Source organism: Colius striatus, chromosome 6, assembly GCF_028858725.1.
Source record: "Colius striatus isolate bColStr4 chromosome 6, bColStr4.1.hap1, whole genome shotgun sequence".
Taxonomy (NCBI): Eukaryota; Metazoa; Chordata; class Aves; order Coliiformes; family Coliidae; genus Colius; species Colius striatus.
The window spans coordinates 30072778-30100068 of NC_084764.1; the positions used below are offsets into that span (position 1 = coordinate 30072778).

The 27291-nt window shown below is 38.9% G+C and overlaps 1 protein-coding gene across 1 annotated transcript in view; it reads right to left on the bottom strand.

Moving 5' to 3' along the window:
* The window catches only part of KCNK10 (potassium two pore domain channel subfamily K member 10), a 66615-nt gene that overhangs the window by 15160 nt on the left and 24164 nt on the right, over positions 1-27291 (bottom strand). Inside the window, exons 2-4 of the mRNA XM_061998381.1 lie at positions 23849-24177; positions 15251-15368; positions 11581-11741 (exon numbers count right to left, since the gene is read on the bottom strand). Coding sequence (XP_061854365.1) covers positions 11581-11741; positions 15251-15368; positions 23849-24177 — 608 coding nt within the window. The remainder of the gene's footprint in view (positions 1-11580; positions 11742-15250; positions 15369-23848; positions 24178-27291) is intronic.

Here is a 27291-nt window from a genome sequence, read left to right on the forward strand (position 1 = left end):
ACTGAGATGGAGAAAGACAATCAGAGTAGCTAGATCAATGAGAGATCTAGTTATCTATTGCATAATATGGCCACTTTCAAAGACTTAGCAAGAAAAAGAAAATCGAACTTCATGTTAAAATTATCTCCTCTTAGCAGGGTGGAAAAATTCAATATTCCTTTTCTTTTGCTCTACTTGGGCTTTCATTTTTTTTGCTATTATTTTATTGTTTTCTTCCTCTACAGTGGAATAAGGTATCCAGAGTCTTTCACACTGTTGAGTTTTCAGAACATTTCCATAGTGATTAGGAATGTAACATCAGCATTCATAAAGCTAGAATGGATACCTTGTTGGACCAGATATTGAAAGGTTAAACAGTGACCTTTTGAAACAGTGAGCAGATCTCCATGCTAGATTTCTTTTAACTGTTTTTAGCCCACAGTTTTTAATTTCTGCTTAGTTTGGAATAACTGGTTAAGCAGCCTTCCCTTTCCCTTTTCCTGGGTACAATATTATGTATCATTTTCTGCAAGAAATTCTTGCAGAACCTTTCAAAGCATATTTCATATTTACCATGAAATTCCTTATAGATACCAACACTATAAAGGTTGCAATGTTGCTGTCTTTATAGAGAAAAGCATTATTTGTGTTAGCCAAATAATCAAATAGTGTTCTCTCAGGTAACTAGCCCACAGGGAGTGAGTGTTTAGATGGGACACAGATCCCAGAAGAGTGGAAGGAAAGTAAAAGCAGGAAGAGAGAGCAACTCCCTCCAGGCAAAAACATGGAAAGAGTGGAAAATGTGTCACTCCTAGAAGTGTCCCTCCATGACACAAATCTCATCCTGCTCCTCCTAGTGTTCTCAAACATTTTGCAGGAGCTGTCACTGCTTAACTGCAAAGGTAAAAGTAGGGCAAGGAGCCCCTTCAAAACAAAAGGTCTGGCATAGGGTAAAGTGTGCATCAAATACTTTGCCCCATGGCTCAAAACAGTTCTTATTGCCACAATTACATGTGTATGTGTTGAGGGAAAATATGAACATGTGAAGCACTTCAGAGCAGTTAATACCATAGCTGGACAGTCCTGAAAGATGCAGGTTGAATATGTAAAGCAACATAACACTAAATTTACCACTTTTATTCAGCCTGTACGTAAGCTTGAAACAGCATCTCTTGGGTGGGAAAGTAGCATAGTCACAGGGCACTATGTACAGGTACCCTCATGAAGTAATCTCTGTCTATTGCCTCTCAAGATCCATCACTCCCTTCACACTCAGTCCACAGGAATTTTGGAGGATATTCTGAAGAACAGTAACAAAAATGGCTCTATGTATTTGTTGGGATAGAAGGATCAACAATTACTGTATCATGAGTGAAGGAGGATATTCACAGACAGAAGGAGGATATTCACCATTAGTGCTTAGGAAAGAGTTTAAATTGAAAAGTTCACATGTTCTTTGGCATTAATCAGCAGCTTCCACCAAAGTATCTGTTTTTCAAACTTCATGCAGAGTATCTAAGAATCCCTAGCTTCTCAGTAAACTATTAATTATGTTTTCAGCTGCCTGTCTTGTGTTTCATGAGAGATAACTGCTTGAAACTCATAGAGTTTATTTCCAGTGCACATCACTGTAACTAAAAGTTACATATCTGATACTCATTTTAGTAGGAGGCAGGTAGGTATAGTTTTACCCTTTAGAATAGTGGTTCCTGAACAATTCAGGCAGTAAGAATGACTGTTTAATTCACTTTAACTAGCAAATTTGGATTCTCCATCTGCAATAAAATGCAGCTCTTTGCCATTGCTTATCCTGAGGCCACTGAGAATACTAACCTGGTTTCACACTAGGCTTTGATACAGACAAAGAAATAACATTCACCTTTTTTCACCATAGAAAACAGAACAGAAGCAGATAGAGGGTACAATAGCTGGAAAAAGGAGAGAGATCATATCCCAGAGATAATTCATGATACATACATTAAAAACAGTCTGAGTACATTCAAATTAACTGTGGAAGAATTCCCTTTCCTGAAAACTTATTTCATTACTCTGGTGTTTTTATTTTCTTCTTTAAGGAGAAATAATTTCTTAATTAATCTGTGTAAATATTCAAACGAGCACTAAAATATTGGATACCCTAAAAAGAAAAAGCTAAAGTATGTTAAGAAAAACCCAGAAGATAACAGAGGATCTTAGGTTCATATACTATAATAGCTGCAATCTATCCATGATCAGAAAGTAATGTATTAGAAATGCTACCTAAATGAAAAATGAACTATTACAATTTAATTCAGATAGATACCCGTTGAACAGTGATAAATAAATATTAATCATGGATTACTTTAGGGGATGAATGCCAATGAATATCAGGTTTCTGTTTTGATGCACTGGAGGTGATGAGATTTCCAGATAACACTATCCTCTGGATTTAAGCTAGTTTTAAATCTGCCTTTAGAATAGTCTTTCCTCCTCCATACCATCACCATTTTAGTGAGACTGATTTGATTCTAAAATTGGAGCAATTATTCTCTTATCCTGGTGTTGACATGTTCTCCTATCTTACAGCTGCTGCCTTCTCTTTCTAGGAACCCCAGGAATTCCCTTTAACTATCACGGAGCTCAACACCTCCTGGGGCTTTCTATAGAGCTAGACTCACTTCAAGACCTTCACGATCCTCTCTTTGAAGTTGCCTCAGGCTGATGCAATACTTCTCACCACACTTTACAGGCCTAATGGATATTTTTGATACAACTAAAATGTTTAAAAGATCTTGCAGAGATGTCAGGATCTGAATGTAACTGATTGTGTTAGTATTAACCCTTAAATTATATGCCAATTTGAAATAAGTTAATTGACTTGTGGGATTAAAGATGCGCTCCACTGCCAGCCCATGTAAGCGTTATTCTTAACTCATACTCAACGGCAAAGATCAGTAGGATAAGAACATATCAGCAAAGGTTTGCTGCACTAAAGTTACTTTCCCTGAAGCAGATGAGCTGTAAGCAGCACTAATCAAATTTAATACCTAGTTAGAGGAAATAAAATACCAGAGGGATCCATAGATTTTGCCATTAATTTTTTTAGTACTAGCATACTATCTCAGCACTGTGCAGAAAAACATACTTTCCCTCATCTAAAATATAATGGAGGGGCAAAATTATACAAAAAGTAAAACAAATACATTTGAGACCATATCACAAGCCAGTGGTTGAACCTAAAATGGAATCCAGAGCCAAACTTGGCTCCTGCGGATGAAGAGTCATTTTATGTAAGGAAGTCATAGCCTGCACCATTAGTTGTTTTGTTCACCCATAGGATTATCTGCATCTTCTATTGAGCATTGGAGCATGAAGACTACTAAGGCAGGTGATGATCAACAGCAAAAATAAGACTTCCTGCTATATTTCCACTACCATAATTAAAGCATCAGTTAGAAACATAAAAGAAGATGTGTCCTGGAGCATCTCAAGAAGAAAGGTATTTCAGAGACTGGCATTGTAAATTTACTACTCCTGCCTTTCATCCTACAGTTCAACTTTACAAGAGACTACAGTCACACTGTTAGACATACTATAGTAGAATTTCCAGATGGCCCTGAGTCTGGACTGTTTTACATCCAAGAAAAGCAATAAGAACAACTCAAAAAGATCATTAGAGGAACCCAGGCAGGAAGAAGCAGAGAGAATTGATTTGTAGAGTACAAAAAGAGTGTCAGTCCTATTTATAACACATAAGCCACTGGTCAACTAGAGGAGAACACACTAAGAGCACTCATCTTGACAATAAAGTCCCAGATTCAGAAGTACTTTTGCATTTTCACTTAAGCAGTTGTCAGATGATGTTTTTCGATAGAAGGATTGAAACACACTTCCTCACTGCTCCCTCTTGTTTCCTACATATTGAAACTCCTTTTCGGGAGGCAGGAGTGAGGAGTGCACTCATCAGAAGTAGTTCACAACCCAATCCAGTGTAGTGAGAGATACACTCTTTGAATGTCCATATGCTTAAAAAGTAATTGTGCTGAGGTTTTATGTTCCTGAGGACAGCACACCAGCCTTGAATTGCAACAGACAAATGCTTCAGAAGAGTCTGACATTCCAGCACTGATGGTGTTTTTAGACAGTTACTTTTGGTCTAAATAAAGTTTGAGGAGGAAGACAAGATAAAATAAGACAAAGCATTTGCTGATTCCAGTGTGTCCATGCTCAGTATGCTAGCTGCTGTATATTGCACTTCCAAGCTGCTCTTTCTGCCATGCTCTTTGTATAGTGCCTACACAGATACTGCAAGTTATCAAGTTATGTAGCATCTATATTCCTTAATTTCACTTTTATCATCAGCTAATTTACAAAAAGCATACCTTCAAGTGTAAAACAGAGGAACTGAAAACAAAATTAAAATACTCACCAGATTCATAAGATTCTGTGGACCTATTGCTGGCAAGCACTAGACTGTATTTAGACTTTTTATTATTCTTACATTATAAAGTCAATTTTTAGCCAAATATGCTTTATGGGGTTTATAAAGGATGACATGTTGCCTGAAGATCTCTTCTGCTAGTATTTGACTATGCATATGTCCCTAAACTTAAGGGATATCTGACTGCAAAATCCAGATCTGGGTCTAGGTTTTGGTTTAAACTACCCTTACATTTCAGGATGTCCACATTTGAAATGTACATTCAGGTGCATATCTACTTGAAAGAAATACCACAGATATATCTACATACATAAACCAATCTTTTCTTGACCTGCATGCACCTCTTTTTAGTCTTGCATAGGGAACTGTGACTTTCAGGTGGACCTTTAAGGTGCTACAGGCAAAAGAATTGACAATGAGCTGAAACTGCTCACATCCATTTATCCTGGGTTTATAAATCAGTGCTCTAAAACACTTCTTTTTATCTGTACAAGCTCTCACAATGCAGATTACTTTTTTCCTGAGCAATGTATTCTGCTGCAGAGGGAGCAAAGCCAAAGCAACTTCGAAGAACCAAATTCCCAACTGGTGCAAGAGGACCAGAATCACAGGAATCAAAAGAAAAATGTTTAAAGTCAGCATACTCCGTGCTCTGCATAATATAGCTCTGCAAGGATACATCACCTTTGGCCTTTCTGTAACAAGGTGGTCTTGTGTATGAGGAAACTATTTGCATAATTTCTGTCTCAAAGTTTTCCTGCAGGTAACTTATCATGTTCACATGAAACATTAGTTTTGCTGGTAAAAGGGAGTTCTGGGAATTAGAAGGTAAAATTTCCTCTGCCAAATAATGAGTGGCTGTTTGTGTCTACTTCCAATTCTTCTAGCGATATCTTTACATCGGCTTCACTCTCAGCCTTACTTAATCTTTTTCATCTGACTTCCTTCCTCCAAAACTTTCCACCTCACAATCAGCATGCCAGTTGCTATCACATCCACTTCTCTGCCTACATATTTTCCCATCCATTTAAAAACTGTTTACAAATTAGTGTTTTCACAGTCTCAGCACACCGAGGGCCTGTTCCTGATGGCTTCTATTGTATCAAAGTGTTAATAACCAATAACAGAATGTAATTAGATCTACTGCCTGTACTGCAACAGTAAGAAATTCTTCCTAGAACGTGATAATGTAGAGCTCCTTTCTGGTGACTGTTTATATTTCTCAATCATTTCATTTTGCTTGAAATGAGACAGGAAACTGCCAGGCTAAGCTCTGAAAACTGAAACTTCAGTTCATAAATCTTGTATAATTTTGGAATAATACTGTGTATGTGCATCAGCAGGTTGAATTTCACACCCCATCCTGACAGCTCTGTCCAGAGACAGGGTGACAGTAGATGGCAGATTCATCATTGCACTGGACTGTTCCCCTGTGGAAGTTCTTGAATGTTTTTTTTTTTTGTATTGTAGGTTTTTTCCTTACAGAAAATCACAACTGTTAATATCAGTGGGTGTAATAACAGCACCTGATGCTGGCTAGTAGATGAAAGCCATAACTTAAAGCAAAAAAAGATTGTGTTGAGTTTTGATAACTTTTGATTAGCTGTCAGGAAGTGGAGAGGAAACTTTTCCATCAGTCTTCTGTTAACTTAATCTGCCCACAAATGCACATGTTGTGACGTATATTCAGAACTATAGGTTTTTACAAACTAACAAATCTCTTTAGTTATACCACATTTGTCTATTAACTCTGTGCCAAATTTTGAGTTCCGTAACAAGCATGCAAATCCAGAATGATTTTACTGGTTTGCCTAAGCAATGGCTCTGAATTTCTGGCTTTGGGAATAGTCTCAGATAGTTTGATTCAGCTTTCAAAAACTACAAGAATTAATGCTACTAAAGGGGAAGAAGAGAACGGACAGGATGGGGGCTGCAGATGGGGTTCCTGTACTATGGCATTAACCTAGAGAACAGGAGGTAAAGGTGGCACTTCAAGGAAACCTCAAACAGCTCTTTGAACAGCAAACAATCCTGAGAACTCACTCATCAGTTCTGCACTGGTGTCACGTATAATACTCCATGTTTGATGCGAGTACAGGGAAAGAAGAGGATGAGATAGAGCACAGAAACAGATAATAGGGCAAATGGAAAGACAAAGGGGAGACAACAAAAAAGGCTATATTTTTAAGTGTTCCTCCTCTCCAGAGCTACTTTTCTGCACAAAGTTTCTTTCCCATGCGCTTTTTGGATAAGGAATTTGTAAAGACAATTTCTGTCATTTGTACAGTAATAAATGATATCAGGTAAGCCACAAATCTCTAAAAAAATTAATCTCTAAGAGAAACACCAGCTAGGGTAGATCTCCTGTCTTCAGAAAGACAAAGGAAAGGTGGTGCTTTGGCAGTTGCTAAAAGAAAGTTTTCTACCACCTCAGCAGGATCTGTCTTATTCCTGCCCCAGCTTCAGCCCCAGCTTTCAACTATTAACTGCTTTTCCTGGAGCTGTTTCATAGTTAAGGTAATGAGCAAAATATGAGAAAAAAAGGTTACAAAATTTTTTTAAAAGGTAAAAAAGTTTTAAAAAGTGTGGATACCATTTTATAACACTTATATCTCTCTCAAATCTAGAGCATAGCATTTCCCAAGAGATCAAGAGATAGTTTCTTTAAGCTGAAGACCTGAAAGACTGGTAGTAAATGTGTCTGTTCTGAGTCAGTGAAGTATGAGTTGTTCACAAAGGCACTGCATTTCTGAACAAAGTAGCATATTTTCTTGAGATGTGAGTTTCAGAGGTGCAGCCTTGCCACCATCCATGTCTCTGTCTGCTTGCTCACACTTCTGCATTGCAATTCACGCCATACCAGCTGTGTTGACAGACTTGTCCTCAGCCTCATGCTGTAAGCCAGACAAGTGAAGGCAGTAACCAAGTCCAGGAACTCCTCAGAGTAGCTTCACCTCAGAAGCCAGAAAATCATGGAGCACTCTCAGAAACACATTGTACACAGGCTGAATGCCTGCATCTGTACTTGCAAGATGAGGGAAGATCTGTCAGGCTGTGCTCATCCCGTCTACTTCCAGTGAGAACTGAAACACTTGTTGCAAGATTTGAATAAAGACTATCTGAATCTAGCCTATATTTAACTCATAATGACAGCTGCTGCATTCTGTAACTGTGAATTCTGTCTGTGGAGTGCTTTCCTTTCTATCTTTAGAAGCTTGCATCCTCTGTGTGTACAGAGCAAGCCAAAAGAATGGGGTTTGTTCTGCTGTTTGTTTTAGAAACAGTCTTGGGTAGTTCATAAGATCCCTCATATAAGATTACAGTAATACTTTTACGGTTTTATGCCACCTTGTAATGCATATTTCATTTCTGTTGTGTCTGGGAAGATTTGCTAGATGAAAATAATTACAAAAATTGTCATATTTTTAATTAGATTTTGAATTTGTTTGTGATTTCCTCAGATGGGCTAGCAGGATTGACTCACCACTGAACTTAGACATTGAAAGCTTGTAATCAGTGCATATACAGTGAATCTGGTGAACCTCTACATACGCATTTTCTGGGGAATCCCATTTGCAGATGTGAACAGACTAGTAGCCAGATTCTGCTTCACATTATAGAAGATGGGACATGAATGAGTAGGTAGGACTTGAGTGACAGATGCTTTGTTTCTCATCTCTTACTTGGTTGATGTTTATTTACTTGAACTAAGCATGATTACTTCAGTAGGACAAATGGTACAAATTAGACAATGCATGGTGTTTGGGATACTTCCTCGTATCGCAGACAGTGTCACTCTGCCAGTGCTTCCCTTTCCTAAAATGGTGCACAAAAATATTGTGGTTTTACAAAGCATTATTTTGCAAAATTTTGGATTACAAGAGAAGCAGTGGAATGTGTCCAACTCTTCTGCTGAAATATTCCGTCAGTACTGTAGGGGTAGTGTGCATTTGATAAGAGCAGATCTCTTTCCCCCTTTATGGAATTGAAATTGTTCTTTAAATTCTCAGAGTGCGCGGGCTGATCACTGCAATAGCTAAACGTAGCATTTTTAGGCTCTAATTTGTGCAGCTAATTAATGTAGGTTTGGAAGGGCTCCAGTTGGGTCACATCAGAGGCGGTGGAAGTGCACTAGCACAGCTCCTCTGGGAGGAATCATCCTTTCATCTTTCAAGCTGTGTCAGAGGATGCCAGGGGCAAGCTGCCCCTTGAGCGGTGTGGGCACAAATTCACACTGTTGGGAGAGCAAGAGACCTGTTAAGGAAATACATTGGGCAAAAAGACTGTTGTCCTGCAAGAGAAACCTTCCTTTCCTCCTCATCTGCTACTGTATGCATACTGCCTCTTATCTAGCTTCAGATACAATCCTAACCCTAATGCAAGATCAAGTTGCCTTCAAATCCAGTGTGCCTGCAAAGATGATGACAAAGTTGCAAGGATTTCAGGAACTTCTGGCTGCCCTGACACCAGCTGCATAACATCCCTACGGGTGAACAGGAAAAACAGGCAACTGGAGACACACAGAAGCAGAGTGCTGAGGCATATGCACATGGAAACTTGATATCTTATAATGTCCATGACGCATGCAATGTTTCTTCCCATTCCCTTCCCCAAGGTTGCAAGCTGGACTATCCCAAATTGTGGACCCATTAGAAGGCAAATAATTCAGTTTCTGAATGCCATCTTAGAGACTCTGCTACAAACAAAGCCTGTGGGGGTAGATCTAGCACTGATTTTCATTTCTGTCAGTTGCCTTTCAAAATGGGATGATTAAAACTGCATGTGATACTCATGATGCATAGATTTGCTCAGTGGCAAATGGTCTTTAGGTTTTAAAACCATTTGCTGACACTCCTTTTACCCTTTTTAACTGCTGCAAAGTTTCACAGTGTAACTTTCAGAGAACCATCCACATTTTGGTCCATTTTGGAAAAGTGAAATTTGATACCATGCCTGTATTAATAGATTAGGATTTATTGCCCCAAACGCAGGAAATACCCATTATTCTACATTGCCAACATTGGGTTCCATTTGTCATCTTATATTCCTTTTTGCATCTTCATTTCAGCTGTTCTAAAATATCTAGAAATGTAACTTAGAGACTCTGTCACCTGCATGCTCATCTTGTTGTCTGAATCAGTCCATTCCAGGCCATCTGTGTTAAAATGGTAAGATACCAGAAGGACTCCAGTAGTAGGACACTGATAATGCTACCAGATATTTCTAATCTCCATTCACCCTTTAACCATATACTGATGTGTGAAACCTTCTCTCTTATATCATCACTTTCATCTCCTTATAGTCTTTGACGAGAAAACTTGTTAAAAGCTTCCTGGAAATTCAATTTTTTGTATCATGGTGTTTTATTACCCCTGTCAGTGTCTTTTTAACTTACATTCATTCCTTTTAGTTTTTCTCAAACCGTTCTCTTGATTTTTATGTACTCCCTTTAAAGCAGGTTGCTTTATGCCCACAAACATGCTGAATTTGAGTTCATTATAGAGACAGGTACAGAGTAAGAAACGAGAGTTACACATTGAACTAAATTTTGTTTACTGCTCAGGATTAAATCAAGAATTGTTATTCCATTTGTGGATTCTCTTGCCCAAACATTTATGGAGTTTAACAACATAAAAAACAGATACAATGGATTTATAACAATCAAAATCAACAGAAAAAACATATATCTTAGCCAAATAAGTGGACCACAGACCTCTAAAATGCTTTGAAAGCTTGCAAAATACCAAGGAGAGAATGAAATAGTTTAGATACAGTCATCAGCATTCATTTATGAATCTTAAAATACTTCATGTAGATCATATATTATTTTATTCATAAAATGTTATGCTGGCAGCTTAATGGTCATGACCACAACACTCAGAAGGCCAACAGTGCAGCTGACAGTCAAAGATTTTCTGATTCTCAATTCATGTCATGACTACAAGACTATTTTTTCTTGGGCAGAAACAGGCTGGAAGGTTCAGCTATTCCTTTGAGTTGAAGCAGGTACAATGAGAAGCTAGGTAAGACATAAATTAGTTATCATAGGTACTTCTGTTTTTGCAGGCCAAACCTGAGCCACCTTTCAATACCCTTATTTTTATTTCATGAAAACGAAGGCCATCTTCTAGTGTTGTCCAGTCATGCATGTCTGACTCATAATCACTAGTCACCTTTCTCTACATTTACACTGAGATATATTCTTTGCGGCTGGTCTGGGACACTTCAAAATAATTTAATCAAAAAGGAAATGGCTCATACTCCTGACCAATACTCAGTTACTTCATTTCAAAATCAGTTGCAAGTAATTTGCTATCATTTGTGGGAATATTTTAGAAATAGATGCCTACTAAACAAAGCAGCTTGGACAGCTTCTCTTCCACTCCATTCCTGGAAAGACTTACCTCCAGTTACACCACCTCCAAGGGAAGCATCTCACAGCTCACTTCTAGAAGTTCTGCTTCAAAGAGGGAATCCCTGAGGTGAACCATCAGCAAATTAGCAGAACAGCATTTGCTAGGTCTGCAGCACTGCTTGTGAAAGAATTGCTTATGGTGACACAGACTCAAAAACAGAGGGTACTGGCAAAAATCTATGCAGAAACCTAGTGGAGGGTGTACCCACGGTCAGAAGGACAGGTAAATACCATGAATATGATTCTGCTCAGTGGCATTATGCCAGTTACTGCAGCTGAAGATCTACTCCAACACATTTATCCTCTTGCAGTAATACTACACCACTCAGGCATCTCCTCAACTTCACATTCACTCCAGTAACCTTGCTTTCCAAGTCTTCTAGGCTTTACATTAGTAATATATCAGGACCTACTCTGTGTCCTTGTTCATCCAGATGTATACCATCTTCTCTCTATTTTCAGAGAATGGACATACATGTCCAAAGGAACTTGAAGGCTGTTTTACAGCTAGTCCTTGTAAGGAACCTAAATTAGAAGATACATTCACCAGAGATGGCTTCAAGGCAGAAATTCAGAGCTTGACCTATAATCCCTGCAATCACCATCTAGAGAAGTCTACTTTCTCTTCAATGACTAGAGAGGCAACTAAGGAGATTAAGCATCATCTCAACTGGACATGTAAATATTTCATGGTTCTCAACGTGTAAAAAGGACTGCAGGTAAAAAGAAGTTACATAACAGAAGAAAATAATGACTGTGAACTTACTCTGAAAACTTTTTCCACCTTTGCAATACCCTTCCCAAACATGGTTCCCAGTTGGTCTCCAATCCCAGCCAGCAAGAAGCCAAACAATGGAATCCCAAAGATAGCATACAAGATGCAGAAAACCTTGCCTCCAACAGTGCTTGGAGCAATGTTCCCATACCCTGAGGAGAAAAACAATTGTCAGAGTCTTGAAACGTCTATATGGCTTTTTGGAAAAACTGATGTGTTTAGAAAAACTGTTGTTACTGCAAGCAGACCTTTGCTTCTATTTACTAACTTTCCATGGCATTATGTCATTTCCCAGCTGAGATAACCCCTGTGATTAATTTATTGATTTATTCTTAGAGCCTCAGTTGCACATATTTTCTACAGATTACAGTCCTACCTAAAGTTATTTGATTAATTAATCTAGTTTGACTTATCATGGCACAAAAATCCCTCTGTGCTGGCCTGGTGCCTGTGTGCTGCTGCTCCTCTTGGGCTGTGCCAATAACTTCCTGATGGGAGTCTGATTTACCTGACCAGGCTCATTTTGAGTGGTTAGCTCATAATATTCTCAGATCCTCATCACACTGACTGCCCCCTCCAAACTGTGCTCACACTATACAAATCTGTTCTTAAACTCTTTATTGAGTTCCTTTTTCAATTTGACAATAAAAAGCTAAAATTCTATTTCATGAGGGTTTTTTAATAGCTTTTTACAAGGAAGTTTTTAAGCCTTCCCTCTGAAAATCCTATTCCATTTATATTTTAAAATCATTATCAACGCTGTAAAAAGGTGCATATGTGCCTTCCTTTCATCCTCTGGTAGGGTAACCTTGGGCTGTTGAAAAGATAACACATTCCGACCAAGACATAATTATCCAGTTCTACATCTTGAGTGAAAAGCCATTTTGGTCCAAGCATGTTTGGACATGTTCGGTTTCAATTTCCAACCTTGTAACTCCAGATAAAATATTGGGAAAATCTGATACTGCCAGAAAGGCAACCCTCCACCTGTTGTATGCAGTAAACTACATGTAGTAACCACAGTTTTTTCAGGCACTTCTTCTCTTCCTCGCACTACTTACAAACTTAAACTGAGGACTCTACATAGAGCATTATTACTCCAGTTGTCATGGTAGTTCTGTTAAAATGTTAATGTTAAACAGAAAAAGAATAATTGTGGAAGTAATGTTAGCACCTTTATATTGAAGAAGTGTCTTTAGTGAAAAGTAACAGAGAATTGTATTCTGACTATACATAAATTATTTGAATGTTAAAAATGATCACATAATCACAAATCACTGACAAAATACAGAGGAAACACAGGGCATCCATATCTAAAAAGAGTATCTGCTTCATCTACAGCAATTCTTCCTTGTCCTTGAGAATTAAGGCTCGGCTCCAAAGTCCTAATCCTGTTAAGTTTGCGATACTGGTACTAGGTATATCTCTCTGTCATGGAATGGTGAAAGTACGCTGACACAGACAACACCACCTCTCACCAAACTCAGTTTTTTTTAGGTCTGCACTGTGACTCCAGATTTCTCCTAAAACTCTCAAAGAAAATCCAGGCTTCACAGGCCAGTGCGCTGAGGCTGACTGGGTAGTCTGCCAAATGCCTGCCAAGAGGAGCTTTAACAGGGCTCTGGTGGATAAAATAAAATCACTTTTTAATGACAGATACAATATATACTATAAAAATCTCATTCATGGAGAATTTAAAGCAAATATGGGCAAAAATCCAAGCTCTTTTCAATAAGTTAGTTAAATAGCAGATGTCAATGAATATGACTACATAAACTATGCCTATATAGTGGTATTTATTTTAATGAGCAACTTAAAAGCTTGTCACTTGAGTCTATGGAGTAAACGAATATTAAGGGAGGGTTTTCTTACATTTGATTCAGAAATGTTTCCTTCCTTGCCACCCGCTGGTTTTATGCTACTGTTAAAAATACAAAGCAATGTGACTTAGTACATAGAGGAACATAGGAAGGAGTATGCTCCATATAGTTGCTCTTTCACCCTCTCTGACTACAAAGAAAAGGCAGACCCAAAGGCACAGACTCAACTATTTGAGATGATCACCACAGCAAGTCTTGTAACTGCTACAGGATTTTTATTTTTAGGATTACCTCCATGAAGAACCTCCAGATTCCTTCCAACCCCTACCATTCTATGATTCTATGACTCTACGATTCTATGATTTGAGTCAGATTCTCACTCTTTAATGAACAGTTATGTGACTGTTAAATTATTTCTCTATACAGTTACCAGTGTATATATCACAGTTGTAATACAGAGAAGCAATTTATCCAGTATTTAAATCAGAAGAATACTCAAAAGCAAAAATTTGCCAGTTGTTTCTAAATAATCAGATCTCTTGACCTCTTACCATGAGAACAATGAAATCAAGCTTAAAGTTGTAAAACCATTGTATAACTATCAGCAGATTAACTTTATCATCAGTATTGTCAGTTCATCATTTTTTTCCTTCAGACCATGTTCTGAACTCCCAGCTGTCTGAACAGTCTTCAGCAGAGGAATTGGCTCACAAAGAGAGGATAAACCCTTAACGTATCTAAGAACAGCATTCAGAGATCAAGAGAGTAAATACATAGGACACATGGTATAGGGGGTACAGATGAAAGGGCCCTGAGTAATGAACTTAACTAAAATTAGTGGTTCAAGAAAAGTAAATGGAGTGGGTCAGTATACTCTTCAACTAATATAGTGAAATGTGTCAGTATTTCAAGGCCACAAAATCTAGAATGGATAAAAATCCTTTTGGGTTCTTTCACAGAATCATAGAATCATGGAATGGCAGGGGTTGGAAGGGACCCAACCCCTGGTTTACATCATGTAGAATTCCTTCCAATTATTACTGTGTGTATTTGGTCTTGGAGTTAATTTTCCCCACAGCAGCCCTTAATAGTGCCGTTGCTTTGATTGGTAGCTAGAAAGGTGTTGATAACACCCCAGTGTGAATCTTTTCCTTTGCTTCTGCATATGGCCTTTGTTTTTGCTTTATTACACTGTCTTTATCTTGACCCACAAGTTTTTTCCACCCGTCCATGTCCTGCTGAGAAGGGGAGTGATAGGGCTGCTTGGTGGGCACCTGGTATCCAGCCACCACAGTATGAAAGCAAGGGATGATTTTAAACAGGATGTGATACTTGTCTGAATAAATTTTTAGTTACAAAGGGTAGGGAGAGTATGAGAATAATTATATCAAACTTCATAGCATAAGCCAAACTTTATTTTTGTGCTTATTAAGAAAGTTACTCTTATGGATAAATCCACCTATATTAAAATCCAAATTCCCAAACAACCATAGAATAATTATTCCATTGGCTACTGGTTCTTTATCTTTTCAGTACAAATTAAGGCCATCTGCATCTACATCATCTACATCTGCATCTATAACAGGGTTATAAAGCCTTAGCTACGTCAGTGCTGCTTGTTTTCCATTCAGAATTGCTATTCTACCCTGATTGAGTAAGCAGCTTCTGGTCTTTACCCAGAGGCTCTCTACTCTTGACACACAACAGAGGCCAGCCTTCTGAGAATTGAGAGAAAAACATTTCAGTTACTTCATTCCTTTATAATCTACCTTCCCCAAATTTCTTTCATTATCCAGGTCTTAATGTGACTAAGTATTTTACAAGATAAACAACAAACATACCTATTGTTGTGATGACTGTTCCAGCAAAGAAAAAGGCACTTCCAAGGTCCCAATGGCTGCTGTTGTTAGAGGAATTTCCTATGGGACTGACTCCTGCATTATCAGCCTCAATAGCGTGCTGCAAAGAATGAAACAACAGATCAGCCTTCTGCATGTCGTACCATAGCCTATGCAAGTTGGTATGGGCTCCAAAATGAAATTTCTAGCACTATGGGAGCAGCTTAGATTTAAACTTTTTTATATCCACTCAAAGTATAGTAGCATCCTCTGTACACAAGAGCTGAGTATATCACTGAACTAAATAGCTGTTAAGGTGAAAGATAGAAACAATGCATAGATAAATGACAAAAGATACAAAGCAATTGAGTGGAGGACCAACACCACAAAGAGGTCAATAAATACCATTCTTGTAGCAGTAACTGCCAAAGGAAAAATTCTCCAATGGGAAGCTGCAAGAAGGAAGGTAAATACACAGAAAGTCAGCTGAAGATAGTCAGCTAAGGATTTTAATTACCAGACAATTCATAATTGATTAAGCTATTTACATTTTATGCTAAGTAAAATACACACACATATATATATATATATATATATATATATATATATATAAAAATTTCAAATGGGATATATATATATATATCCCATTTGAAATTAACAGCTAGGATAGCTATGGCAACATCACAAAACAACTGTGGGATCAGCTGATCAGCTAAGACTTCCCAGTTGCCATACTGGTCATGATCCTATGTCCACAAATATAGTATGGTACAGAGACTTCCAGTTAGAGTTTGAATGAACTAAAGCCAGAACAGAAGCTGAAGTAGCTATACTGCTTCCAGGTCACTGTCTTATGTCTCGCACAGTACTGAATCAAACCAGACAAACATATCAGCCTGATACATGTTTTCTTGGGAATTTCTAAAAATGTACCATATTGTACCATGGAGACATAGACATTTGTCTTTCATTGCAGCACCACAGTCCAAGGCAAATTAGACCTAAAAACATGACGTTCCAAAGCACAGGAATAAATCTTTCATCAGCATCTGGCACATTCAGATGAATTGCTCCAAGTTCACTTTTGAGATGCCTTTTAGAACATATTCTGTAGTTGCTTGTACATCTCATGGAATCTATTGCCCATCACAGTGAAAGTCAGACTTCACTCTAAAATGACCACCTTTCAGTAAATCTCTCCTTCAAATGTTCCCAACTGGAACATAAAACCAATATAAAACCAATGCAAAGGAATCTTTCTGCCCCTTACTGTTTCCTCTTCTTTGCCATTCTCTTGTTCTGCTTCAGCCTCACTTCATGTTGCTGCCATCGTGCAACTGACACTACTGACAGATCTTTCCATTCTCTCTCATTATGATATTTGCTTCTCCTACATACTGCTACCAGCCTTCAGCCTTGGTTATGTCAAGGAACTTATTGCCAGGCTCAAATGGAGAGGCAAAGTGCTGCCTCTTACATCTTTTCTGACTTTGTTCAGTACAGAATTCCCACCTATAAATACAGGTTTGTTTTGAATTTTCTTGTTCCCTTTCTTAATCACTTCCCTTTTCCTTCTGACATATGATCTATGAATTGGCACTGTGATTATTTCACCTTTTTCTACACAGTCCATGTGCAGAGCAAGGTTAACCATTCAATTTTAGCATTGCCCCATTTCTCATCTGCTTGTGTCTGAGATTTCTCTCCTGATCTCCTCTGTAACCTCATATTCTCTCATGCTTTTAGCACTGACTTTTAAACATATCCATTTAACACCTCTTCTATCATTAGCTTTCATGATACACTTTTCTCCTCATTCACCTCTTCCCTCCAATGGCTCATTTATCACGTTTTTTCCTTTCCTGTTCATTTTTCACCTTTTCTCACTCATTTTTTTGCCTGTATTTTCAACTGACTTGTCACAAACGTTCCTTTACCACATCTTTTTCCTTGGGCTAATCTGCACCCCTGTTTTTAGTTATTCATCACATTGCCTCATAAAAAAGGGAAAGGAGTGGGAGAAGAGGTGCATGGGCAAGAATAGAGACCAGATATATCTAAAGAGATCACTACAGGATAGCATGTTTTAACAGTAGAGCTGCTACGTGCCAGGCTAAGCTGATTGTGAAATTACAGCGTGAGCACGCTCCACACTGGATTGGTTTCCTTTCTTGTGGGCAGAAAGCCAGCATTCCTCAGCACTTGTCCACCCTTCAAGAAATAGGGACACAGAGAAAGGAAGTGTTTAGGACTAAACTCTTCAAACGGGCTTCTGTGCCAGTTGCTGGCATGTTGCAGGTGGTGTGAAAGCAGAGGTATTTGTTTGTTTGTTTGCCCAGAAGAGCATAAATCAGTATGAGACAGGTTGCCTGCTTAAATAGGCCATGACACACTGTCAGCTACCCTGGCACGTTACTTCTGCCAAGGAATGCTGCTTGCCTTCCCCTTGAGTGTGTGAATGTCAGTGAGCTAATTACACTTTAATTACATTTGAGTTTACGCAGTTTAGCAAGTCTATTAGGGCCAAGCACTAGCCTCTGAAATGGACTGTCTCACTGCCCTGGGTAGCTTTGAGTCTCACAGTTTCCCTTGTTATCCAGAACAAATTCGATTTTTCTTTAAAACTCAAGTGACATCATTCATTTATAAATATCCAACTATCACACTACTATCTCTTCATACATGGTATTTTGCATATGGCGATGAAGGACAGAAGGAGGAAGCAAGAAGAAAGAAGCCATGCAGTTAGTAACTAATAGGTCATGAAACAAATAAAGGATGCCTTACTACCACCACTGTAAGTCCATCTGCACAGAAATAGCCTGCCAGAAGACTGACACAAAAGTCAAACAAGGCACTATCACTGGCAAGACTTTCCCAGCTCACACAGATCACGGAATTTTAAAACAATTTCCCATCTGTGACACTTCAGATAGGTTTTGCAGCATGTCCAGAAGAGCTGCATCTGTATGTTATCTGAAAGTATGGAAAGAATCAATTTCCAGAGTGCTAGACACTCTGTTGGCAATCCTTCCCCATTTAAGACATCTTAAATTGGTAGTTTCAGGTATTTTTATAGTTGAAGTACCATCAAAGGTAACAGGTTATCAAAGTACCCATAGCTGTTTCACATTTACTCCTCTCATGATCCTTTCTTCCTTCTCAAGAGGAGTTACATGCTCAGTGCACAACACTTTTTCAATATTTTTAGTCATTCAAAAAGCACTCTAATTAATAATTATTAATCTATGTGAATTTATCTTTTAAAATGCCATTCAGAGAATTTGGAATATCTCTAAGGGCTTAAATTGCTTTTCTTGTTATTCAATGGATGTGTCCTAAAGCAGACAGAGAGAAGTGAGGGAAATCACAAAACTACCACAGTCAATCCAAGTACTCGATATTATTCTTTGTTTAAACATATATTTCTGATCACAATGTTCTATTTGGTTCCTTGTCATGCCTAGATGTGTATTTTGTTCTCAGCTCCTTCGGTATCAGCAAATCCTATAGCAAAAGCTCAGCATATGTGGTGATACTGAGGACAATTGAATCCTGGGCTGCCCAGTTCTTAACATGTAGGATTCAGAGTCCAAAGAAATCCGTGGTAAACACTAACTTGTCTCACCAGTTGTCAAGAGTTCCCACCCCAACATAAGACCCAAATAGTATCTCTTCTCTATGGATCAAATAAATTACTTTATCCTTATACCAAACAGGAACTACTGGGGTTTCACCATCCCAAGCCCTGCCCCAGCAACACCGTACAGGTTTTGGGCTACAGCTCCCCACAACTCTGCCCTTACCTGCCTGTCCAGAGACTCCACCAACCCATGGCCTGACATGTGGGCTGACGGCCCAGGCAATCCTCAGCCTGTCCCCATCCCCAGGGAGATGGTGCTTGCTAGCCTGGGCTGGGGGATGCCCCTGACTGCCCCCAGCCAGCCACATTTAAGGACTGGCAGTGCTGGAGTCAATGGCTGCTAGCTCCCTGTCCCCTGGCATGCAGGTGGACATCAATGTGCATCAAGATTCATCTATCTGATCGTCCTTGGCACATGAGTGAGTATGTACCAGTCTTCACTAATGGATTAGATACCTTGATCACTAATTAAGTCAATTATAGGAAGAAAAAGTCTATAGTTATGCCCATAGGCACAAGATAGTGGGAGCTAATACAGCTGATGAGGAAACAGGAACCAAAAAGACTTTTTCTGGTTGCTCTGGAAAGAAAGACTTGTATCTGGTTCACTTGTTCATGTTTCTTTATTTTTTCTAATAAGATTTCAAGAACAAATAAGACAAATATTTTCCAAAGACAAGAATAATACCTTCTTGAATGCTGAGCTACTCAAAGGATGTACCTTATACATAGGTATAACCAAGGACAGGAATCTGATAAGAAAGTAAAATTCTTGTCATCTGTTTTTCAGTTCCATTAATTCTTCTCCACAGATCATGCTAATAATGATTACCTCCCTCTACAATTCTTTTCCAAGCAGATTCCTATCAAGCACACAAAATGCTGTTTCAATTGCCTTTTATGCTCTGATGTTTCCTGATTATTAGTATGCTTCTCATTAGCAAGCAGCTTGTAAAGACTAATTCTGTCGTAACTTTTCCTCACATTCCCTACCCCTCTAGTTATTCTCATCATTCCTCGTACAGTGATTAAGTGATCTTCATTATAAATTCCCATTTATTGACTTTTCCACAACACCATTTTTTAATGGCCAAGGACAGCATTTTCTCTTCAAGTATAATTCAAAGCAACAAGCTTTGAAAGCCCATCCCTTAAATATTTCTGCCTAACCAGTCTTCCAGTGACAATCAGCTAGATAGTGATCTATCTACACTTGTAGTGATTTGATTGTCATGCCTGCACTGAGGATAGACCTCCAGCATTCAAGAAGGGACATGCACAGAGATCCAAGTCCAAAGGGCTTAGCTCCCTGCAAACTTTTTAGCTACATTTTGGAAGCTGCATAGCTATGAGACAGTTGTAGACTTCTGCAGCATCCTAGGCTCAGTCTGTCTCCTATACAACTGGAATATTTTTGGACTAAAGTCACAAACTAGGATGTCCACACAAACTTCGGCAAGACCCAAAAGATTTTAATTCTTTTCTCATATCCTTTTAGTAAGAATAGTTAAAACAAAGACTAAGGACAGAAGGGAAGTTGGGAAACACAGAAGACAATTTCCAGAGGCACAGGCAGAGGGTTCAATAACCAGATATTTACCACTGGTCTTCTTCATATGTCAAACAGTTTTTTCCTGTCATCAGCAACAGGCAAGTCATCTCCATAGTCAACACAAAATACTTTTTTTTTTTTCTTTTCCATCTAGAACTTTCTTCTAGCACATGAAAACAACCCAGGCTCTCTTCATTTTGCAAGGAAACATCCTGAAAAGACACTAGTGAACCTATCAAGCAGCTGAAAATGGAAACATCTTTACAGGATTTTCTCTTTCATGCTTAACTTTAGGGCAAAAATAGTCCAGAATTTTAATAAAAAGTGCCTATCCAAAATATGGACTCTTAATAACATAATAAACCAGTAAAGCCTGACTAACTTATTTCTAGCTCTGCTTCCTTTTCAGCTTACAGGCTTACTCTAATGAGTTGCTGTAGTCATTAGTGGACATCAGTAATATGACTTAGTTCCTAAGTGGGTGATTTTTTTATACGATAATCATTCAAAGTCCTAAATTAAACCCTGAAGGAAAAGGAAGAAGAAAGTGGCCCATCAATAAGCTAAGCAACTTCTTACAGTAGCAAGCCATTCTATCTTACGTCACTGTGCAGGGCTTATTACTAACTCAGAGCTCATCACAAAAGTTTTTATTGAAACACAGCGCATAACCTACATAGAAACAGACTATTAATACTCTTATCAGGTCCACGGGAATTATTTTGACAAAACACATTGGTGATCTTCCTGTATGCCTCTACTAATGACAACACCTGACCTTTCTGCGAGGCACAACCCCTCTATTATACATTCTAAGTGTGCGTCATTACAAAGGCAAGGTGACTTCTTTTTGACCCCAGCTACAAATAAGCTTATGATATGACATATAAGAATAAAAAACCAAAAAAACAAACCAACCAAGAGTGTTGTAATATGTTAGCAGGTATAATTGCCAATGTTATTTTTCTCTTCAACTGCATATCCAGTCATTGAGTCCTGCTATTTGTTGGAGATTGCCATTATCAGTCTGAAATCACAGATATAAAGGCAGGTGCAGCCTTTGGTGCAATGAAGAAATGCATTGTGCCAGACAGAGATGTCACTTGTGAGACTATTGACATGAGGGCACGAAAGTACAATGTTAACCCCCTGAAATTATCTTCAAGCACTTCACTGTTCATATGTGCAAGTCAGTTACAGTCAGAGTTTTCAGTATCAGCATACTCAGCTCCATTCCTGGAGCAAGTCTGCCTCCCAAATACATAGAAGAATCCAAAGGAACTAGTTTCTTATTGACAAATCTGTTTCAGTATTTCACACCACTTGGCATTAAGACATTCACACGCTAAGCTGCTAAACCCTTTTCATTTACCTTTGCAAAATGACTTCCAGCTTCCTAGTGTAATGCCCGAGGACATACTGAAATCTCAGGAGATAAGATTTGTTCAGAATATTTGCCTTCTAAGAATAAAATAGGACTAGGTTTTTTTAATTTTATTTAAGTGTCACTACTTTTGAGGAGAAAGAAGGAAAAATAGTGTAAAATAAAGAAACAAAACTGGTACATAGATTAGGCTAGAGCATAGGGGCTATTTAGAAATCTTTGTACTGCAGTCAGTATGCAGGAATCTACCATCCTGTTGTGATGCTTCGCTTGTTGAACCTGATATGTATTCTGCTTTCTGCTAGAAAATAAAGTATTTTGCATATCTTTTAATAGTGACATGCCCACCAAGAGAATACAAATTTCTTGCTTTTAGTACTTTTAGAAAACACTCTGATCAGATCAGCCAGCACACAATATACCTGAGGAGCTGAAATATTGCCATGAGAAACATATCAGAATCAATATTCCTGAACAGCATTCACCCTGTCAATCAAACATGAGAACTACCATGAGAAACACATCTGAGTCAATATCCCTGAACACAATTCAAACTGCCAACCAAACATGTTCACTTGTCTTTTGCAGACAGATGAAGGCTATGCTCCAAGCCAGCCCTGATTGAAAAGCTTTGTAGTCACATCAGTGCCATACCACTTCCTGCTTGAGTGGGTTTGGCGTCTTTGCTACAGTACCAGGCTGCTCAAAGGTACAGGTACAGAGCTTCGGACTCAGAACTGACCTCTATTCTGTGAACACAGAGCACAAGCAGGGAGAGCCTACATCTATCTGCTAAGAAACAAAGAATTTGTTTTGCTTAGGAAAGGCAGTAGAGCATTACTGTCTGCAAGTGTGGGCAAGGGAAAAGAAGCAATTAAACAATCGGATATTGTCTGTGGAAGACCAGCTACCAGGAAACCGAACAAGTTTAAGTTGAAAAATAGGAGAATGCTTTTTCCATTACAACAATGAGATACTGGAATAGCTTTATAAAAGAAATACTAATCTTATAAATTTAATTCACTTATGGAAAGGATTTTATAATACAGTTAGGTAGATGGACACAAGAATCCGTGGGATAGCTCTGTGTTTTTTCAAACTGTTTGCAATCACAATGGAGCTCTGGTGCAACACCCCAGAAAGAAACACATTGTGCTCTTGGAAGGCTCAGATAAAAATTCAGGTTTGAAATACATGGCTGAAGTTCAACTTTGGTATATATTCCTTAGGTATCTCACATTTCACATCTGATCTCTATTTTCTGAGAGCTAACTGATAGGTTCTACACGGGATCCTAGAAGATACTCTACTGAAGCCTTACAAGATCCTTAACACTGTCTTTCTCTAGAGACTTAACCAGTGAAAGATAACTCCATCTTTGATAGACCTTTCTTGCATGTTATTCCATTTTCCATTTACCACTACACACTCAATATTTATTTCTTTCAAAATTGATTCTAAAGATCAGACACACTAGATCAGATATAGAATTCTTAATTGTTCTTAAATGCCAGTTTATTTTCTGCTTTTAATTGTATATTTCATAATCATTCATTTACCTAAAATTTGCAATAATAAACCTTTAAATTAATATATCAGTAAGTTCAGTATTCTTCGCTGAATATTTATTTCAAAATTCCCACCTGTCGTTTTCTGTTTGCTCCCCTAGTTGTTGTGTTTAATTTTGGAGAAAGAATTAAGAACTTAACAGCATTTGAAAATTTACAAAGATGATGGGCAAATGTCTTGTAAATGTCACCTCTCACAAAAATTTCTTCTAAATATTAAGTTCTGATTTTCTTTGCATACATTTTTCATTATTCTAGTGAATACACTTAAGCTCTATTTACAACGTTTTGGAACACAGTTTCTGTTCCTCAAACTGCAAAATGACTGGAAAAGAGCTTTCTCTTCACGCTGCCCATTACGAGGGCTTTGTTCACTACTGACTCAGCTGACCAAGAAACCACCAAGCTGTTTATCCTAACCTCCAAGAAATACTCTGTTCTTCATGGGGCCTACCTGAATCAACGTCTCCAGCTCTAACTGGGTTACACAAACGTGGTCCCGAAGAAAGTCAGCCTTCTCCAGTGCGATTGTGTTCTTCTGCCTGCTTTCAAAGGGCTGCTCCAGGGCACGGAAGACAAGTCCTCCCACCACCAGGTAAACCACCACAACAACAAAGATGGCCACCACTGTTTTCCACTTCATGACTGTCTGCAGGCCTTGAGAAGGGGCTTCCATGGTAGCAACAACAGTGGCTCGAGAGGAAACGGAGAGTCGTGGAGCTGGGAAATGCCCGTTAGTTTTGGGCTTGGGTTCACAAGCTGGTACTGGTGAGGAAACAGCCGCTGAAATACAAAGTAAAAAAATGTCATTTAAAATCAAATCCTGAGGGATATGGTCTTGATCTTCATCTATGACTTTCCTTCTTACACACATTTTCTAGACTCTTGAGTAAACCATGTTATTCACATAGATACAATTATGTTCATCTGGAAGGCATCATAAGTGGTTTGTCCACCCATACACAAGCCACCTCAAGGTGCTTAACCCATTACCTTTAGAAGTGGACAGGTCAGTTGCATAAGCAAAAATTTCAGAAGTATGCAGAAAACCATTTATGCAATAAGCATATGAACAAGTTTTACTAGTTAGGATACAAATTACACACGGAGATATTTGGTGAGGGACTCTGGTGGTTGTTTACATCCTTAAGTTATAATACTAACAGTATTAGTAGTGCTAGAAAATGGAACTGTTAATGATCAGTGATCACTACATGGCCTGGCATTGACAGAAACAGAAAATGCTTTGCAAGTCACCATGCTGTTTGGCTCACAACATAAGCAGGCCCATATTGTTTACATGGATTCCCCAAACCATGACTTCTGAAAATGTTTTTAAAGTCTGGAATCTTCACAAATTTTGGCATAAATCTTTCGCCAGCCAAGGCTGAGGTGAAAATCACTCAGGCACAAAGTACAACAGTGGGCCTCCCAGCCTGGGACTGAGACATTTTGTAGAACATGACCTGAGCAGTACATCAGAGATAAGCCCTGATTTCCATACAGATTTACTAGCCCAGTCACTGTATCAAGCTACCAAGGCATCTGAATCAAAGCTGGCAAGCCTTTAAATAATTCAGATGTCCCTGCATCCACCTCTCTTCACTCTCTGGTGCCACCATAAGCAAGAGCCAGGTCCCTCAGCATCTACTGATATAATGGTACCACATGCAAGCTTTAAAGATGCTGTATCCATTTTAAACCAAATCCATGCTGTAATCTTCCCATGGTGAGTCTGTCACTGGCCTGTAATTTCTTTGAAACCAGATTGGCTTATTTCATATGAGACCTAAATCATATTACATTTTAAATACAGCCACTTTAGCCACATTCTCTGATCTTATTCACAAAGTGTCTCTGCTGTTTCACTCAAAAATTAAAGCAGAATTATTTAAAAAACCTGATCAGAACAGCACTTTAAAATGATTCTATACAGTTTTAACATACCTTATTATACCTTGAGTTTGAAGTGGGCTACAAGTCTTTCCCAATAGAAAGTATTTTATGATATTGAATAATTTAAGAAATCAGCTCTTTACTACAATCACATTTTCATAGAAGGGATACACTTTTGAAGCATGAGGACAGAGCTTCCAGCTTGCTTTCTAACCAATGAACTACAAAAATCTATAGTTGCTTTACACATACAGTTAATGCTTATTATCATATGTGACTTGAAGGCTTCAGATACTAAACAGAAAGAATCTAGGATCAGAGGAAAAGCCCTTATGGTTGATCTCCTTTGTACCTGTTTTGCAACACCCTGTGGTACAGTTGCTCAGTTTCACCATCAAAAACTCATTGTGGTTCCCAACACTTCTCAACCATCATCGAGTGCTCTTACCTCCACATACATTTTACATAAATTCTAAGAGCTTGAATCAACAATAGGGAAAAGAGTGGCAGTATTAGAAAGAAGTCACATTTTTTGTAAAAGAGATCAATTATGTAATTTTCTAAATCTTTTTATAAGAGAGGACTACTGTAATAGATACAGTGAGTTTTAGCAGGAAATATCAGAAAGTATTCAGAAGAAACATAAAATAGAGAGGTGGTGTTAAGCAGTTAGAATCTCCCTTCCTCTATAGGCAAATATTTTAAATCTGAGTCACAACATCTTTTTATTGAACAAAATCAATTTGAGATTCCCAGAAGTGACTCAGCTGATATATATCAGTGTAACATAACTTCCATAGATTCCATGGAATTAAACCAATTTACATTAGTTAGAGCAAACAGCTACTGTGTTTACTGTGAATCAACACAAAATCTGCAAGCCTGAGGACTGATTTTGCATGCTTGAGATTACTCAGGAAAATAGTCTCAGGATCTGAAGCCCACATGGTAGGAAGAGAGCAGAACTGATATGACAGAAACAGAATGCTACAATTTTTTGAAACAGTGTAGTGGTTTTACTTGGGCCAGATTTTTGGTAGCAGGGGGGCTACATGGGTGGCTTCTTTAAATAAAGACCTGCCAGAAGCTTCCACTGTAGCAGACAGGGCTAATGCCAGTCAATTATAAGATGTACCCTGCAGCTGATGGAGGTAACACCTCTGTGAATAATGTGTTTGAGAAGGAGAAGTTGCTGGACAGTTTAGCAAACTGCAGTAGCACAGGGAGTGAGAATGTGAAAACATTCCCACAGACACCCAGGTCAGTGGAGAAGGAGGGAAAGGAGGATGCTTAGGCCCTGAAAGAAAGACTCCCCTGTGACCTGTGGTGAAAAACATGGTGAGGCAGGTTGTGCCTCTGCAGTCCTTGGAGGCCACCAGGGAGCAGAGGTCCACTCACAGCCCGTGGAGGAACCCATGCCCAAGCGGATGGATGCCTGAAGGAGGCTGTGACTCTGTGGGAAGCCCCTGTTGGAGTAAGTTCCTGGCAGAACCTGGGAGTCTGTGGGGAGAGAGTAGCCCAGGCCAGAGCAGGCTTGCTGTCAGGACTTGTGATCCTGTGAGGGACTCAGGCTGGAGCAGTCGGTACCTGAAGGACTGTTCTCCCAGTGGATGACCCACGTTGGGACAGGGTGTGGGAGGCCCCATGCTGGAGCAGTCCATAATGAGCTGTAGCCCATGGGAAGGACCCTCACTGGAGAAGTTTGTGAGAGACTGTCTCCTGTGGGGAGGGACCTCACAGTGTATCAGTGGAAGTGTTAGGAGGCCTCCCCCTGAGAAGAAGCAAAGTCCATCTGTAATGAACTGAACACAGCCCCCATCCCCTGCACCACTGGGGGGATGGAAGGAGAGTTTGAGGAAGAGGGAGAGGTGGGAGGAGGTGTTTTAAGATTTGGTTTTATTTCTCATCTCCCTGTTCTGATGGTTCATTAATAATTCAAATCTTTTTCTCCCCAAACCAAGTCTGTTTTGCCTGTGACACTAATTGCTGAGCAATCTCACT